Below are 18,775 nucleotides of genomic sequence, written 5' to 3' on the forward strand. Positions count from 1 at the left end.
AACAAAACATCTGTTTCTGCAGTAAGCTATGCAAAAAGTAGAAAGGATGTACCAACTACACAACTAGTAAAAACCAACCAGATCTCTTCTACCTGCACAGTGTTGGTTCTGTGGTTCCAGCAGTGAAAACCCAGGCCTGATTCCTCTGGAAGTTCAACGTGTATGTACATAGAAAATGAGAGTTCTTACAAAAAATATCCAAAAATTAGCTTCTTTCCTGCTTCCCCTCAACATCCATTTCCACTGTGATGAACAGGCAGCAGACAAATCCACTAAGGCACAGACTGGCCAGGGAAGTGGTGGAGTCACCATCCCTGGAGGTGTTTAGAAGACGTGTAGATGAGGTTCTTAGGGACATGGTTTAGTGCCAGTGTTGGGTTAATGGTTGGATTTGATGATCTTGAGGGTCTCTTCCAACCAAAATGATTCTATGATTCTACATAAGAACTTCCCTATAGCAAAGCTACAGTTCACAACATCCCATCTATTTCAGATTGTACAATTGGCTGTAACCCACACAAATCCCCTAAGGAGAAACATGTTTCTCTCTCACAGGTGCACACAGCAGGAGGGAGGGAAATTCTCCCCAAAGAGAAGGTTTACAGGGCATTTTTCAGTTAAGCAATGTAGAAAATTTTCTTGGTTTTATTCTGGTTTTATAGATACCTGATGTAACTTTAAACTACATTTTTGCATGATAATTGATACATGAAATATGCTTAACACCCATCTCAATTGTACAACAAAAAAACCTTTCTATTTTTAAGTCCTCTGGTCTCGGTTTATAGACTAAAAAAAACCACATACATTCTTTCCTGGTACAATTGTAAGCTAACATCTATTAATAAAACTCTTGCAACATACTGTAACTATCCTCTTAACAAATATTCCCTCAATAATGCAAGTGTAGGTCTTGAGGAGAGACCAAGATTATATCTGGATTCCTTCCCCTGCCAGAGATGGATGCAACAGTTTTGTGACAGCAGCAGGCTGAACCCGCAACAGCGAGTGGCAGCTGCACATCTGCTTTTGAGATTAGAAAGACAACGTTGTATTTGCTAATGCTGTCTGGGGACTAGAAAATAACATTATCTTCCAAAGAAAGACCAACATATAAGGAATAACGTATTAGCATTTAGATAGAACTGCAAATTGTTTTGGTTATTCTCGACAGAAACAAGTCTAGTGATGATGTATTTAAGGGAGACCTGACTGACCATGCCAAATTTAATAAATTACATCAGTTACAAAGAATATGTTCTCCCCTGTCTTGTTTCCTCACCTTTCCCAGCTCTTAAGCATTTAGGGGGAAGGAATAGAAGGGGTTAAGTAAGAAGGAAGAGGACTCTGCTCATTTTTCTCTCCTCTTGCCATCTCAGCTGCAGAAGAACCCCTGGCTGCCATTTGTCACCAAATTGAAAGCATCTAGGTTTTGTCTTTCCTGTCCATTTATTTTCTCCAAAAAGGAGGCAACAGAGAATCTGCTAAAATAAAGTTCAAGTCCGCCCCCAACTCCATAAACACCTTCAGCCCATTCACTACCACGGAAGCCAAAATAAGCAGCATCTGCACATTCAAATGAACTTCAGAAAATCCACAGTGAGGATGGGTCTGGTTTTTTTTAAAAAAAAAAACTCAGAACAAAAGAAACATTCTATTTTACACTTTGGAAAAGTGGGCAAGTGAGAAACAGAAAAATATAGGAGGGAATTCCTATCAGGCAATTTTCTTTATTCAGTAAATGAATGGCTGTTGTGAAACACAGGCTAAAAGAACCGATTTATCTGTGCAGGCTGCTACTACAAGACAGGATTCTGTCTGCCGAAACACTAAAATAAAAAAAATAGACTTAAAACACAATGTAAGCAGGTAAAGCTACTTTAAAATAAACGTTCAAGTTTGCCCTGTTTGCAGTTTGAGGGGCAATGATGTCAACCATAGCAGTCAATAGGCTTTAGATACTAGATACCAGAAATACTTCTGCCAAAGACAGAAAAAATAACACTAAAAGTTTTAAAGTTTGACATCAAGCCAAAAGTTTCCTCTCCACATTTTTATTTTAAAAGGCGCCTGTTTCTTGTCTCCATGCTAAATGAACTCAAGCTTGTCACAGGGCATTTAATGCTGATTAGCAAATACTTTACATGTACTTAAGTGGTGGCATCCTTGGCCAATAAGAAAATCCTTGACAATTTTCTCTCTCCTACAAAAAGAACAAAATTCTGAAACCCAAAGAAGCTTGTATAGATGCAATCCCTCATCCACAACTCACACTATATGTAACCACCACTTTCATATTCTCCAGCACATTTTTCAATGAAAGAAAAAAATTACAAAGAGTTTAGTCAGTGATCAATGCATATACCTTCAATAAGCACGGCTAGAAATGAATTTGACATTATTTTGACTCAAAAGTAGAAACACAGACAGGATTTTGTTTCACTGATGTTCTTGTTGATGCACTTCCAAAATCAAGCACTAACAAAAAAGATAATCACAAACCCCCTTCCTTGAAGCTTTAGAGTGAAAATAAAACATGTATTGACTATCGTTCAAGACAAGATTGAAGGCTTCAGTTTAATTTTCATGTCTGCTTATAGGCAAGACTGACAACTTGTGAGAAACACGAAAATGATGAGGAAAAATCATGTCATCCTTAAACTATTCCATGACAAAGGATGCCATAAAATATTTAAAGTCAAGACCTACACAATTCTGGATTCTGGATAAGATTCCACTAAACTGAATGGCAAGCTGCTTTCTTTCCACTCACATTACTGGAAAAAGCCATAATAATATTTACATCAAAAGAAAGGAGAAAAATGTTTTCTGTTTAAAAATATAAAGGTCTGTAAATCTGTTTAAAATAGCTACTACTTAGCTATAGTCTTCACAAGTGCATTCCATAAGTACTAGGTCGGAAACTCTCAGCTACTTGCTTTAAAAGCAGTAAGATTGCAAGGCCTACATTGCACAGACGAGTCAGCAATCCTTAAATAATCAGCCATAAAGACTTTAAGGACACATGCACAGAAAAGGTACAGACAAAGCAGAGAAAGCAGATACGTATCTACTTTTCAGGCAGTTCTCTATGGCATAATAGTGAGAGCTTTTGATGCTGAAAGAAGGTAAACTCAAGGGTAAGTTCAAATCAACAAAGCTAAGCCATTGATTATTTCTCACACTCCCAGGACTGTGCTGCTGGACTGGAATGCTTTCACAAACTGTAGGCTAGAAGCAAGAAGATAACTTATCAAATTCCTATCTTGTCTCTCTCTACAAAAATCTGGGGATCCTGCCCCACAATGCAGCAGTTAATGAGACAGCACTGGGATGGAAATATTTGGCAATAAATTACACAGGGCCACCACATCTCATGGGAAAGGTGTTTGAGACTTTCTATCAGAGGAATATGTGGCTTTTAAACTAAAAAGAGTCATTTCCATCTGACAGTAACAGCAGGTGACAGTTTAGGTCATCTTTTATTGCATCTTCCGAGTATGAAATTTTAAAAATTCACCTGGAGGACACAGGATAAAAATGAAACATACCATCTCTCAGAATTAGAGTTTACTAGAGGATTTCTTAACGCACTAGTCTGATTACGTATGAGTTTCTGCAGCTTTGATGACTCGGAAACTCTACTGACTCAGCAGAAATGTTAAGTCTATCGAAGTATGCCTGGACAAGATTAAGTGCATAGGAAAATCAGCAATCAAAGACTCTTAGGCCAGGTTCTTTCAGGCAACTGTGTTGCATAACAAGTCCTGGGGAAAAGAAAAAGGGGAAAAAAATCATTTCCCAGACTCTTTCAGTCGGGGAGAACAGATTAAATATTTGATCGGCTTTTATGCCCTCTATTTTTTCTTTTTTTCTTTTTTTTTTTATTTCTTTAAATTACATACCAAAGAATAAGCACACGTACACACTGAAGAATTAACTGTTTGCATTCAAGTTCTAACAATTATACTGAAGATGCTGGTGTGAACCATTGCTACAGAATTTTGATTCCTGAAAGGATTCCAGTACAAGTTTAAAGTCCTAGAAGGAACAAACAAAAACACTTATTAAATTTTATTATGTACTTCATAGTCACGGCTTTCCACTTTTTTCCAGAAAATATGGGATTCACTTTCAGCAGTTACTAATGTTATGCTTGCTTTTCTCTGTTCTTGTTCACAGACCCTCAAAAATCAGTGTCAAAATACAGACACTGGTTTGATGGAAGATTATTTGGAAACAGATACAAGGACACTCATGTCCTCTATCTCTGATAGTTCACTTAGATCAAATGGACATGAAAAACAACCTTCAGGGACTTTGAAACTAGAAAGTGACTTTTCCTTGAAGGATGCTTTTCATCTTTGTTCCAAACCATTCTCTTTTGAAATGAAATTATATCAAAAATTCAATTAAATGCACTTTATCATTACTATATCAATATGTGCAAGGGTTGTTGGGTTTTTTTTTCATTTTCAACAAGGAAACGAGAATACAGAAAATAAGAAATATTTTTGTTCATTTCTGTTCCTTTATTAAATATATTAGAATTTGGATGTGGCAAAGTCATGAAATACCCTAGTATAGGTGTCAAAGTTTTGACACTGTTTTTTTCCAGGAACCCTTTTTACATCATTTACCTACTTCTCAGCTGATCCTCTCTAATTTCTAATCTCCCCACAAGGGGAATTCTTCAGAGGGCTCCCTACCTAGGTGTCTCACCAGCCCTGAGGGCATGTCCTGCCCTGTAGTAAACCTACTGTAAGGACAAGTTGGGAGGGATGTTGTTGAAGCATCTGAAGAAAACATAAAAAGCCAACCCCATATCCAGAGTTCTGCTGTTGCTTCTCCTCTTATATCAAGTCCTGCTCCTGCTCTTAGACTAGGTAGTGCAGTTTGTGTATGGAAAAACACTGACCAATCTTTCAGAAAGCTGAAGGTCCAACTTCTGACATTATGGACAGAGACATGAACTGGGTGAACTGAAAAAAAAAAAAAAAAAAAAAAAATCGAGCTCTGGGGGGACTGAGAGGCTCATGCCTGCAGACTTCAATGCAGGATCACACCGTTTGACATTTTAGGCTCATAAAAATTAGACACAGATTTTTTTTTTTTTTTTTTTTAAATAGCAGCATGTAGAAGTCTTTCCAGATTTAAAGAAAATCACAGACTGGAATAAATCTGCCTCAGCAGCATCCTTCCATGTAGAAAACTAGAAATATAATTTTCACTATAACATTACATAATATTACACGTATTGTTATCAAACAAATCTATATTGTGATTTCAATCTCAAAAAGAAAAAAAAAAAAATCACCACACACACGACACCCAACCAAGCACGTTCTGCACTGTCATCAAGAACACAGGCTTATCTACCTGTTTTCTACGCCTTGCCTTTTTTTTTCCTTGCTGTCCTCAGAACCTGATTTCCCTAAGAATACTTAGGACTCTTCCGACATCAATAGATATTGCATATTTTTTTTAGGCAAAGAAAAAATTATGACACTTGAGGCTGTAGAAGCTTACAAGCTGCTCACCCCAACTTGCCTCTCTGAGGAACGGTTAACTTGCCTCCTTCAGTATCATAATAAAAACCCCCAAGGCACATAAAATAACACTCAAGAGAGCTTGTGCTCACCTGATGACACTGTCCTGTTGTGATGCTGGCCCACTTGATGCATGCTCTGCTGTAAGAGAGTCAGGCATTCCCCAAGGCAGCTCAAGGTGGCAGCAGAGGTAGCTTTTAAAAGCAGCAAGTCCTGATCCAAGGCAGAAAGGGGTCCAGAACCTGGGAGAGCTTCAATGGCTTGTACAAGATTCTTCTGTTGTCCCTCAACTTGGCTCATGATCTGTAAAGGTCCAAAAACATCTGCTGTCATAGTAGATATCACTATGTAGCTGTTAAATTCTTATGAGTTGATAGTGACTAAATGTGAAGAACTACCACAAATGGATGTTAATGTTCTGATCCAAATGTATCATATACTTACCTACAAAAACGAAGAGCTTGAGACTACCAAAGGCCTGTAAAAATGTCAAGACTATGTTAGAGAAAATCATCTCTTAAAATAGTAGGTTCATAGTAGGTTTAATGGTGACTCATACTTTCTGAAACTCTTTGTAAGGAAAAGTATGAAAATTCAACTTCCTTCTCCATTATTAATTACAGCTTAGATTTTATTTCCTTTGTATGTGATCTGAGACACCCAAGGAACCTACACTGCCCCTCCTTCTTCTTTTCTACATAAAACATCTAAACATAGTTCAAGAACAGACATTTTTCATTTCTCAAGCACCAGCAATGAATTATTTTCACAAAATAAGGTAAATCGTAAGTTTACAGACATTAGCATAGGATGCAACTTAGAGTACTTATTTACTATCAGATATGAATACCAGCTGTCAGGGAGAAAGTTAATCTGTTTCTAGTTTTGGACCATCCAGATGAAGATGAAACGCATGCTTGTACAGCAGATAAAAACAACATTATTTGCACAGGCTGTTCTTTAAACAAATTGGCAAGCTTCCAAAATCCTTCCTAAAGCCAAAAGAAAGATGCTTACAACTTCCCTCTCCATTTTTACAGTCCGTAGGAAACTATACATGCACAACATGAGCCTCTTTTCTTACACTTACCTTGCAAAAAACTTAATGTAAGAACTCTTAGGTTCATACTTGAGGTATCCAAAGCTTTCAAAAAAAAATCTGAAGACTTCATAAGCAACAAATATTCAAGCTCCATTTGTCCAAGCTATTACACTGTAAAAATGTATTATTATGAACTTCATTACTTTTTAATTATCTTTACTATATTTTCAAAGTAGGGTGTGCTTCCTGTAGCCTCCTTAGGTTATTGTAAATAGACATTGACCACACTTGAAAAGCAAGAAAGGAAACTGAACTCAAAGGTGCAAATAACCATCCTTGCAAACAAATTAGAGTAGAATTAAGTAAAAAGCTATTGTTGCAAGGTTCATAAGGAAATCTAGCTAAATGCCTTGCTGAAGTTTACAATGACGACATTTTAATAGTCAACATTTACAACAGAGGCCAAAGCTTCAGTAGAAACCACAGTCAATTTTTAATTCCTTTGACAAAAATCAACATCAGTCAGAAGCTGACACAGACGCCCACGATACGAAGCTTTCGGGAGCTGCTAGAACCCCAGGCAGTGCCCTGCTTTGAGCAGGCACACACCGTGTAACCAAGAGTTCCTTCAAAGCTGAAACAAAAACGAGAGCACCACAGACAGACACCCATGCAAATACTCCTCCCTTGGGAAAAGAGCTTCTGGAGGCAAATTGAAGGAATGGCTAGGAGAAAAAACACCATCTCTCTGAAGAGTGCACAATATAATCATACGGAAAACTGCTTCCCTCATTTTCCCAACCCGAATAAGAGCGCAAAGTCGAAAACCTGACATTCTCGTGCTTCGCAGCAACAGAAATGTTCTATTCTCATTTCTAAGTGATCACTTTTCCTACCTTCCTTGTTTTTTTCTTTTCTTTTTGTTAGAAACAGCTTACATTTCAAAATATTTGCTTCCACAGGAAATAAATCCAAAATGAAACTCTGAAAACGTCAAACATTTCCATTTTCCCCTCCTCCTTAATAAAGAACAACTATATTCTTCTGCAGCTCACAAAAAGCATAAGATAAACTGAGCCGAGAGCCCAAGAAACATTTGGAGAATTCACCAAATGCTTCCAGTTATCACCTACCCCAAAGCTTTACAGGCTTTTATCAACTATATTCTTCCTAGATTAGGAGAAATTGAAATAAAACCAATTATTTATTCTCCCTTTATCCAAAACGAGGTACTGCCCCAAGTCTCTATCTGACCTAAATAGTTTTAAAGATGCCTTTTTGATTTCATCTGTTCTGTGCTACCTAGTTTCACAGTATAGTTGTGATACCAGCAGTTGTTCTACAGATCTGATGCAGCAGAAGACACCAGGAATGGCAATTTCTGTGTAGGATTCAAACTATTTGAACTTGCTGAACATTTACTGCCCAAGCACTGATCGAAACCCACTTTGTTTAAGGTGCTGAATGAACAGAACAAAAAGGAAGAACACCCCCTGTTCTAGAGAGTCACAGAACAATCCTGTGGCAAAAAGGGGAAGGAAATAACATATATTATTGAAATAACTGAACTTTTTTTACGTTTGCCAATATATTTTTCTAAACAAGTCATTGACAAAAGATTTTAAAAGAGCTGGAGTTGCTCTAAACACCAAACCATCCTGGATGAAACTCCTTAAACACGTTGACCCTTAACAGGACAGACACTAGGCCATGCAGCTATAGCATTATCCTCTACGTAACTTGTGGGTCTGCTTTTTGCTATCTCTGGGGGAGGAGAGGCAGAGTACTTGATTTATCAGCACTCCAAGTTAGTTTCAAAACTAGAATGTTAAACTGTAGCTTTCTTTTTTCCAAAGTGAAATAACTTGTTCAATTTTGAATGACTTGGCTCTTACACAGGGTTATTTTAGTACCTTACAGCTCTCCATCCTCCCATTTGCAAATACAGACAGCTCAAAGTAGTAGTTCTCTACTTGTTACAACAGCAAAGACTACCTGTCCCCATCTCCTCACCAATTCTTAACCTACTTCTCTTTCTACTCTTGTTTCAGCTTTGGCACCCCCTGTTCAGCTATAGTTAGCTTCTCATAATATAGAAAAGATACCACATATTCCCACAAATGCACTCAAACTCCAGAAATACAACTCTCTACTAGATATGAAATAGAAAAACTGAAAGAACTATCAAGACTACATGTATTTAAAGGAATTATATGCATGCATATATCTAACATGAGTAGGCCTGCATTTAACTAACTGCAAAATGTTCGGTGAGAGGAAAACTCAGGCTAGGAAAGGACCAGCTCATATGCATAGTTGGTTCCTTTCTCCTTCTCCAGGCTGTGGCAGGAGAACAAGCAAACCACATTATGTGTTCCCTGGTAACAGCTGTTCGTGAACTCTGGAGGAGATTCAGACCTTTTAGCCTGCCAGAAACTCTCAGGTATGGTCCGTATTCTTGTGTGGGTTGACTTTGGCTGGACACCACGTGCCCACCAAGCCGCTCTATCACTCTCCTCAAGTGGACACGGGAAAAAAAATATGAAGAAAGGCTCATGGGTCGAGATAAGGACAGGGAGAGATCACTCACCAATTACCATCATGGGCAGAACAGACTCAACTTGGAGAAATGAATTTTTAATTTATTACGAATCAAAATCAGAGTAGGATAATGAGAAACAAAACCAAATCTTAAAACACCTTCCCCCCACTCCTCCTTTCTTCCTAGGCTCAACCTCACTCACAATTTCTCTACCTCCTCGTCCAAAGTGGTGCAGGGGGATGGGAAATGAGTGTTGCAGTCAGTTCATCACACGTTACCACTGCTGCTCCTTCCTCCTCACACTCTTCTCCTGCTCCAGTATGGGGTCCCTCCCATAGGAGACAGTCCTCTGTGAACTTCTCCAATGTGTGTCCTTCTCATGGGCTGCAGTTCTTCATGAACTACTCCAGCATGGGTTCCTTCCATGGGGTGCAGTCTTCCAAGAACAGACTGCTCCAGCCTGGGTCCCCCATGGGGTCACAAGTCTTGCCAGCAAACCTCTCCACAGGCCCACAGGTCCTGCCAGGAACCTGCTCCAGTGTGGGGTCTCCACAGGGTCAAAGCCTCCTTTGGGCATCCATGTGCTCCAGCTTGGGGTCCTCCCTGGGCTACAAGTGGATCTCTGCTTCACCGTGGACCTCCATGGGCTGCAGGGAACAGCCGGCCTCACCATGGTCTGCCCCACGGGCTGCAAGGGAACCTCTGCTCCGGCGCCTGGAGCACCTCCTGCCCTCCTTCACTGACCTTGCTGTCTGCAGGGTTGTTTCTCTCACACATTTTCACTCCTTTCTCTGGCTGCTGTTGCACAGCAGTTTTTTCCCTTTCTTAAATACGTTATCACAGAAGCGCTACCGCTCTCACCGATTGGCCCAGTGTTGGCCAGTGGTGGGTCCATCTTGGCGCCGGCTGGCATTGGCTCTGTTGGACATGTGGGAAGCTTCTAGCAGCTTCTCACAGAAGCCACCCATGTAGCCCCCCTGCTCCCAAAACCTTGCCACGCAAACCCAATACAGTTACTCTGAGTAACACTACCCTCAAAGAAACCTGCCACCCAATGACACCCTCACTGAAGGCCGAACGTAACGGGAATCATCTCTGGTGTTTTCCTCAGTAGGTCATCTGCTCTCTACTGCTTCCTCCAAAACAGTAAATTCACAGCTTCTGTTGCTGCCTGTTTCCTCTTCTCCCTGCCTGATCTTAAAATCCTGGCCGATTGCTTTCCCCACATACCCCAGCCACAGCAAATCCTAACTACCCCCTTCGCAGATGGAATTGCACCTCCTGGATCTTCCTGTTGTGAACGCACTTCCAACCATGATGTACGGGACCAAATGGTTACGTGACAAGATCCAAACAAATGGGTAAGTAGAAATTATTCTGTTCTTGGGGTCACTCCTACACTATGTGAAAGACAGACAGAAAAAGCTATGAGATACCCTAGGATTGGAAAGTACCGTATTTCAGACATAATAAAGAGAAATAACATTATTTCACACAGTAAATAAGCTGAAATTAGCTGCTAAAAATTAATTTAAGAAATAATAATGAAAAATTGAGGTGGTATTTTCTGTGCTAAAAGAAAAATACAGTAATTCAATATCTTGTTAAAACACTAGATGATATATTAATCTTTTGCATGCAGAAAATCATCTTACAAAACCTGAATGTTATTTTTGATTTAGGGCTTCAATTTGTTACTGAAACTAGAAAGAGAGAGATTCACAATTATTAAGTATAAATAATATACTCTCTTGCCCTAAAACAAAGATAAATAGAAACTTCAAAGGAAGAAAACCAAACAGCCACACCTAAATGGAAGAGTATCTGACTGCTTTTGACATTATTTTATTTACAGTGCAAATGCTCTTCTTAACCAGACTTGGGGACTAACAGGCCTAAGTCTGTTTGCCCAGCCCAGATGAGTATTATGACAATCAGATCATCTTTCCTTCTAGAATTAGTGATCCTACAGGATTTCACCCAACTAATACAGCACATCACAACAACCTGAAGCAACCACCAGCTTTAAGCCATCTTCAAAATTACCCAGTCCACAGCTGTCTCAGGGGCATCTCCCAAGACACAGTGATTTCAAGCTCCCTGAAGCAAATGAAGAATGAACATCAGCCATACTACCTCAATGGACAAGCAGACACTCTTCCTTTGTCATACGGGCCATGGGGAGTTGGCCAAGAAAATAAGTATTGTCACAAATCCTAACTTCCTATATAACGAATTACTTCAGATCTTCCTACCCTTCTTTTGGAACATAAAACCTGAGGAAGGTTCTTCACACCTCCCCAGCCGCAATCTGATACACACATGAGCAATTTAAATTTCAACATATGGAACTTCCCTTTTTTGGAATTGATCTTCACACATATTGAATCCTTTCATAGTAGGTATTAAGATATGCCTACCCATGTATATGAAAAAATCCAAAACACTCCAGAGAAAAACGAAAACATCCTTTTAGTGCTGAGAACCACAGAAATTCTGTATCAACAAGCTCCTCTGTGACACGCTAGAAATCATTCATCAAGAAGACATTCAGCTCCATCAGTTAATAACTCTTTCTTTACTGTAGTATTCTCTCTGCACCACCACTAGCAGCACATTGTCTGTCTACTTATCTCTAAGCAATTTCTCTGAAAGATTTAATGCAATGATTTTTATTTTTAAATCCTTTCCATTACTGACTGCATGCAAGTTGAAAACAATCTTTTAAAAAAAATGGGAACACAAACAACACAATGCTTATATGAAAAACAGAGCATCTGTAAAAATAAACAGTTCTGTAGGAAAAGATTTAGACATTTAAATAGTAACAGAAATACAACACAGATCACTTTCCTACCAACCCTAAGTCGAGCTGCCCTTGTGAGAAGTTTGCTGTCTCCAAAGGCTGGGAAACAGCCAATTTGCTGCTCCACTTTTGGGGGGTTTTTGGTTCGTTGATTTGGTTGGTTTTTTTAAATAAATAAAGTGTCTTATGCAAACACAGTATATGTCACATGCACATACATATTTTCTGGAACTATTAGTTTCTTGCTTTTAGACATTAGTACCAAAAGAAAAATATTTCAGATGACATTGGGAAAGGATATGAGGAGAGAACAGCTTTTCAAACCACCCTAGAATAAGTCGTGATTATGAGTCAGGATCTTGGTTCTTATTGTTAAACAAGCATATACCACAGGGGTCTGCGTGGTTTTTTTAATTTTCTTTAATATAAAACACCGCTTTTCGTAAAAGCAAAAGCAGATGAGTGAGAGAAGAAAGCGCGCACACAAAAAATAAAAACCTTCTAAGTCACTGTAAACTCAACACATTGAGTTGCCGTGTAAACCTAGTATAATAATCAATCCTGACCTTGAGCAAGGACTCCTCTTGCAACCTTGACCTGTATTTCAACACCACAGAATGACGTATTGTAAAAATTAAAATTTAAAACAGACAATCAATATAATATATATAGACACATGTACCAAGTATATAGCAAAATGTAAGACATAGATACCTAGAACTGCAATGTCACTAAAGCAATCATACCAATCACTAATTTGACACACTAGCTACCAATTCAGCTCAAGTTCACAATTCCCACTTATTGTTTCCATGAAACTTTCTCTCTTTAAACTATTTATTCTGGAAAAGGAAAGAGCACAAACACACATGAAAAAAGACTATTGTAAATACTGTTAATCACAGCTCAAAAGTATACCTCTCCAACTGAGAAGCCTGTCAAATTAAGGTAACTTCTACAACTGCAGTAAAAGTGTGGTGGTTTGTGGTCTGGGTTTTTTGGTGGGTTTTTTTCAGTTTAATGCATTTTGGTTTTGAGTTAAGCATTTATACCTCACCACTGCAGAGCAAGAGAACTTCTACCTTGGCTTAACTTCTGAAAAGCATTCTCAAACTACTCAAGGTCACTTGGTATGTGCATTTTACTACTTGACAAAATAAATTTTCTTATAAGGATTTATATGCTTCTCTCTTCCATAAAGTTAAATCCATAGATCTTTTAATGGGATTCTATCAATAGCATGCAAGCTAGGAAGGCAAAATTACTGCTTAATATATAACTACAGTGAAAAAGCTATACACAGAGGTTGCTGCTAAAAGTACTGCAATATATAACACAAACCTCTTATAAGGAGAATTTTGCATTTTAGCTTTAAAAGTGCCTAGTATAAAAACATGTACAAGACTAGATAACCACAAACGTGCTTAAGTTCCACAAGTAACATATCTGTACACTTTGCTTAAAATAAAACCTGAGCTTTTGACCAAAAAGAACCTTCTTGAGCTGCAAACAAAGGAATTCTATCCACAAAGCTTCAATCTGGATGAAGACCCAAAGTAGCCTCTGTGAACATTACTATGCTAATGAGAAAAAATATTTTTAAAAGGATCCTAGAACACCAAGTGAGATGCTCTGAAAGCATCTTGGAAAGATGGAACCAGATAATGACATCCACTTCAATTTGCCTTTCTTGATTACTGCTTCCCTCCCATTACAGAGAATAAGCACGTAATTCTCCATTATTGTCACCTCAGGGTAGCAACTGGCTTGACCTCAATTATTTTAAAGAAGCAAACAATGAACAGTAAAATTGGAATGACTTGTTATATAATAGTTATTAAGGCTTAGACACACGCATCCTATCAATGAAGCTTCAAAGGAGCAAGTTAATTTTCACTTGGCATGTAATTTGCAGACAGAGCCACAAGAAGTGACGGAACAAACAGAACTTTACCTCTGACAATCAGAATGGCAGCTAATCACCAGGGCACATTTCCTTTTCTTTTCAGTCCTTGCCTCTGCTTTCACAATTCTGTTTCTTCCCTTGGAGGAGAATGAAAACAAGCTTTCCCCCTACCCCTATCCACTATTTTGTGCTCTTTTGCCTAACCAGGAATCTACATAATCTCTGTTAAGGGAACAACTGAAAAGCCAGTTGCTACAACTGAAAAGCCAGTTGTTCCTTTGGGGTTTTTTTTGGCTTTTTTTGCTCAGCCTCCTTGTCATGCACTCCACAGGGCGGTTCCTTGTGAGGAAGACCTTAACAGAACAGAGGAGCAAATGTCATTGGGACTGATTCTAAAAGCCACGTCTAATACAATCAGGAGAAAACAAGGTGTGGAGGAGGCAGTCTGGCTCCATTGTTTCCTGTTCTTAGCTGCTTTTTCCAGTCTCCTGCTTCCATTGATGCTGCTGCTGTTCCACTGGTCACCATCAGCACCTCCAGGGACTATGAGCTCTCCACAGACCTCAGCACAGATTTACATTCCAGGGAGCAGCTGTTGTTTACCAACTCCTGTCATGCACTTTTCAAAATGGCTAGTTCATTTCTTCATATACTAGACGTGATCTTATGCTCCATTCTTTACACATTCGATTCCTATTTTATATCTTTAAATTCTATGACTTGGATACTTGCTGCACATCCTTACAACATAGTATCATTTTATTTTGTGAAGACAACATTGATTAATCATTTGACAGACTACAGACTTCTTCCCCATCGGTCTACTACCCAGTAGCTTAATAGTCACACCTCCAAGCTCCCTTGCTGTTAGTTGCACAGCTACAGTAATCAGACTTGGTTTTTTGTAAGTCTGCATACTATTGCTTTAACCTATAAGGTTGTTGGATTTGGGGGAGGGGGGAGAAGGGGAGAGAGGGGTGTTTTTTTGTTGATGGGTCTGGAAGCCTTAAACATTCCTTCCAGTACGAGAGGAGGAAAAGTTAGCTACCTTCCCAAGAAATTCCCAGTCTGTTGCAACTCAGGTATACAGGAGGAAGCTCCTCCTTTCCTCCAACACTTTAGAAGAGGCAGAATCTCAGGAAGAAAATGAGCTGACCCAATTACCTGTTTTACAAAAGTATCTCTCTGTTCAGAAGAATAAAAGACAGAATATGCATAACAGGTCTATCTTCAAATACCGAAGAGCATATGACATCTGTAATTGTCAATGTTCTCTGGGACTTTATGCAGACACTTCATCTGAATGCAAAACACTCCCAAGGACAACCTGACTGTCTAGTGTGAGTTTCTGTGGAACTCCACTTCTTACATCGGACAAACAGAAAGACACCAGAGAGACTTTCACAGCCCTTCCAACACATATGCTAGTTAGCAGAGAGAATCCAGCAGTTTTGGCGGGATCCTCGAGAATGCCTCCGAAATCTCAGCAAAACAGCTCACCTACTTCAGATCAAAACAGATGAGATGCTTCCCTTTGCTGCCTCAGGCAGACTCCTTACCTCACTTCTTTATGACCCCTATTCCAGTGTGTCCTTCTCCTCAGCTGACAAATGAGTTAGTGAACGACAGAAATGAAATCGGGAAGGGGAAGCTAGAGGGGGGTGGAGGAGAGGAATTACAGAAAAAAAATCTTATGTCCATGGGGATGGACTAGGACAAAAAGTTCAAATCTTGCCAGAAAATGTTTTAGCAGAGAGACAATCTTGGATCTTCTAAACTAGAGAATGCTTTTAATCTAAATCAATACCCTGAGATATTCAGCTTCACTTGGACAACTTCATATTTTATGGCTCTTAGGAAAAAAAAAAAGTTCTTCCTGTCATCCTCCCAAAATGTGCAAGTTATTCCAAGAATCCTTTCTTGTTGCTTAAAATCTGAAGAGAACACTTCTCCCTTCCAAATCAACATAAACTTCAGGTTCTTTTCCCTGTGGAAGATTTACAAACAAACCAAAGTAGTAAAACACTGGAGGAAAATAAAATTCCTCTGATAGTGTCAGCTATCTCAAGAGTGTTTCATGGAGCTACTCTGCAAGTCTTTAGGTGAGAAGTTAAAGCTTTTTAGTAAGAGCTGGTTTCTATAATAAATACTCAAGCGAAAAGAGCATGACTCAGACAAACTCCATCAATGAGCTCCACTTCTCCCCACAAATCAGAGTGAGTGGGCTATATATTTTCTGCAAAACGATCAGTACCAATCTAGCACTGGTCATTTTGCCACTGGAGGGAGATGTCCGGGGATCGGGTTCAACTACAGAAGATATGACAGATTTTCTTTTCTGCCTGTTGCATTAGAGCTCCCTGTGGATACTCTACATGTGTTAGGCCATTTGCTACCGATATAAGGTTTGTACCAAAATAAAACTAGTAAGTGCTAGGTTCCCCCACCATGACCTCTTTTCTTGAGCATTTGCTAATCTAACTGCTATATTAACTATATCCTGCTAATAGTCACTTACTGAGACTTACCATTTCCTATCAAAGACAACTCAAGGGGAGCACAGTGTGGGCATCTTCAGGTAAAACCACAGAGAAAATGCACAGAGTGGCTGCCAAGGTTGTTCCTCCCCGCACCCCGAGTTGCTTCCAGTGATCCAGAACCAAAAATTAGAGAAGCAATAGGAAGGAGCCTGCAAGTTCCAAGTAAATCTTAGATGGCAACTGGCTGCCATTCAGCCAAGCAAGAAGCACACTGTTGTATTTTAAGCCACAGAATGTAGCATTAAGAACATAGCTTATAAAAACATTTTGCGGGAAATTATTCCTACGCAGTATTACTCTAAAAATGACTGCCAGGAAACTCGTTAGTTTTAGTGATTAAATGTTGCTCAGATGCAGATGTTATTCTATGGGCTATTCTGAGTAGCAGTTTTTCTTTCACATTTCAGAAGAATTACTTTGGTGACATTAATAGCTATAGCACAGAGATGGAAAGCACATTTTGATTACCAGCAATTAAGGTACATTTGTGAATTTTAAGCATTCTAAATAGCACCTAAAAGGTTGCTACTAGTCATTAAGTCAACATCAGCAATTCTATTAGTTTACCGCAATACAGCACACTGTTGAGAAAACCTGGGTTTTGTACTTGGAGTGAAATCAGTCTTCAGAAGACAAAAGGCCATGTTGCACTGGAGCATAAATTAAACGTTTCAACATGCGTAGCCTCAAGGATGAGGAGGATTCTCTCAGAACACAGTGCTAGAAAAACGTGACTCTGACAACTTTTTTTTTTTTTAATTATTCCATTCCACCAGGGAATATATGAACACACATACTGCCAGAGTAGTCTAATATCCCATATAGTACTTATCCCAGTTTCTGATGGACACTTCCAGTGCTTCTTCCCTTTCCCAACAATGCTTCTACTTTCCTTCACCCCCTCCCAGTCAGGCACCTAGCTTGTAGTGTCCAAGTGTAAAATAAAATTTTATTTCTGTCATTTTAACAACTCTCAGGTGTGCAGTATACACTGGAATGACCTTCAGTTTTAATCAAAGTAGACAGCACTTCCCCGCCTTACAGTTAATTCACCTCACGTTTTCTGAAAAGAAAAAAAAAAAAAAAAAAAAAGAAACTGTCACTGTCACGGCTATCTGAACTTGCCGTTCTGAGCCCTGAATAAAGCGTACCTCTACGAGTTGTGGCAAAACATTCCAAATCCACCCCTTTGACTTCTCCCCATGTCCCAAAGCTGACCGTCAGCTGGTTTAGGTTGACATCATTAACTTCAGAGCACTAACGCAATATACGCTACCATGATTCCGAGTAGCAAATTCATGACATTCTGTAATATGGCTGAATTGTGTTTTGTGTCTGCCAGCCTATACTTACCAACAAAACTGCAATTGCATAACCAGGGATCTCTGTGTGAAAAACTGCAAGCAGTCATCCCAGAACACAACAGATATCATCATCAGAACATGCTAAGTGGCACGTGCAAGAACATAAGACTATGTTTCCTGAGCCAGAGACAAATACATGAAGCATAATAAAAATTTAAAATAATTAATCAATTACAGATCTACATCTAGTACCTATAGTACAAAGCTACTTAAGAGTATATGTCAAATTTAAGCAGATCTAGTTGTTTAAGTTGTTGGACAAAATATTGCTAGCCATCACATTATTAGCCATATTTAAAAAGTATATTGTCATAAGTCAGAATTGCAACCAAGAAGCAGGTAAGCAGCTGCTTAAAAGCATCTGTGTAATACACACAAGTTTCTAAAGCACTCAAAATCTGCAAAGCCAAGCATTAGAGATGGAGATCACAATAAGAATATCTAGCAAAAGCTGCTAGAGATCAAGTCTTTGTTAAGTAACAGATGAGAGCTACAGTGTTTACTACTCCTATTTGTTGTAAAATCAAAACGTTTCCTGTATTTCTTAGTGTGGCATGCAGCACTTTGGGTGTCACACAAGGAGTTGAAGACTATAGAAAGTCCCTTGACAAACATACATAATAATGTAAACTGAATGGCACACTTAAAATATATGAGCCATTTCTATGGTTACTTTTTCCTGGAGGGCATTTACGTAGGTACTTTCTGTACTTAATATTTGAAACTTGGATAGCCACCTAATATTACATTGTCATCTATTACAACTGAGAACATTCAAAAATAACTTCCACTTAATTTAATGAAAATAGCATTTAAGTGTGGGTTAACAAAATAGCCCATGTATCTTGTATCTTGGAAGCAGTAATTTGCATTCTAAACAGAGCTGCAGAAGGTTAAGTGAGCCTCGTTTGCCAAGCAGATCACTGCTGCACCCAGCAACCCGCACTGAAAGCAAGGCCAGCCATGAGGTGTGACACCCTAATCTGAGAAAAGATTTACTCAAGCATGTTTTCTTTAAAGCTTCAT

General features: G+C 39.0%; 1 protein-coding gene across 1 annotated transcript in view; it reads right to left on the reverse strand.

The window, feature by feature from the left end:
- OSBPL10 (oxysterol binding protein like 10) overlaps positions 1 to 18,775 on the reverse strand; it is a 120,230-nt gene that overhangs the window by 43,516 nt on the left and 57,939 nt on the right. The window contains exon 5 of the mRNA XM_065629557.1: positions 5,642 to 5,852. Coding sequence (XP_065485629.1) covers positions 5,642 to 5,852 — 211 coding nt within the window. The remainder of the gene's footprint in view (positions 1 to 5,641; positions 5,853 to 18,775) is intronic.

The sequence above is a fragment of the Caloenas nicobarica genome, chromosome 2, assembly GCF_036013445.1.
Source record: "Caloenas nicobarica isolate bCalNic1 chromosome 2, bCalNic1.hap1, whole genome shotgun sequence".
Taxonomy (NCBI): Eukaryota; Metazoa; Chordata; class Aves; order Columbiformes; family Columbidae; genus Caloenas; species Caloenas nicobarica.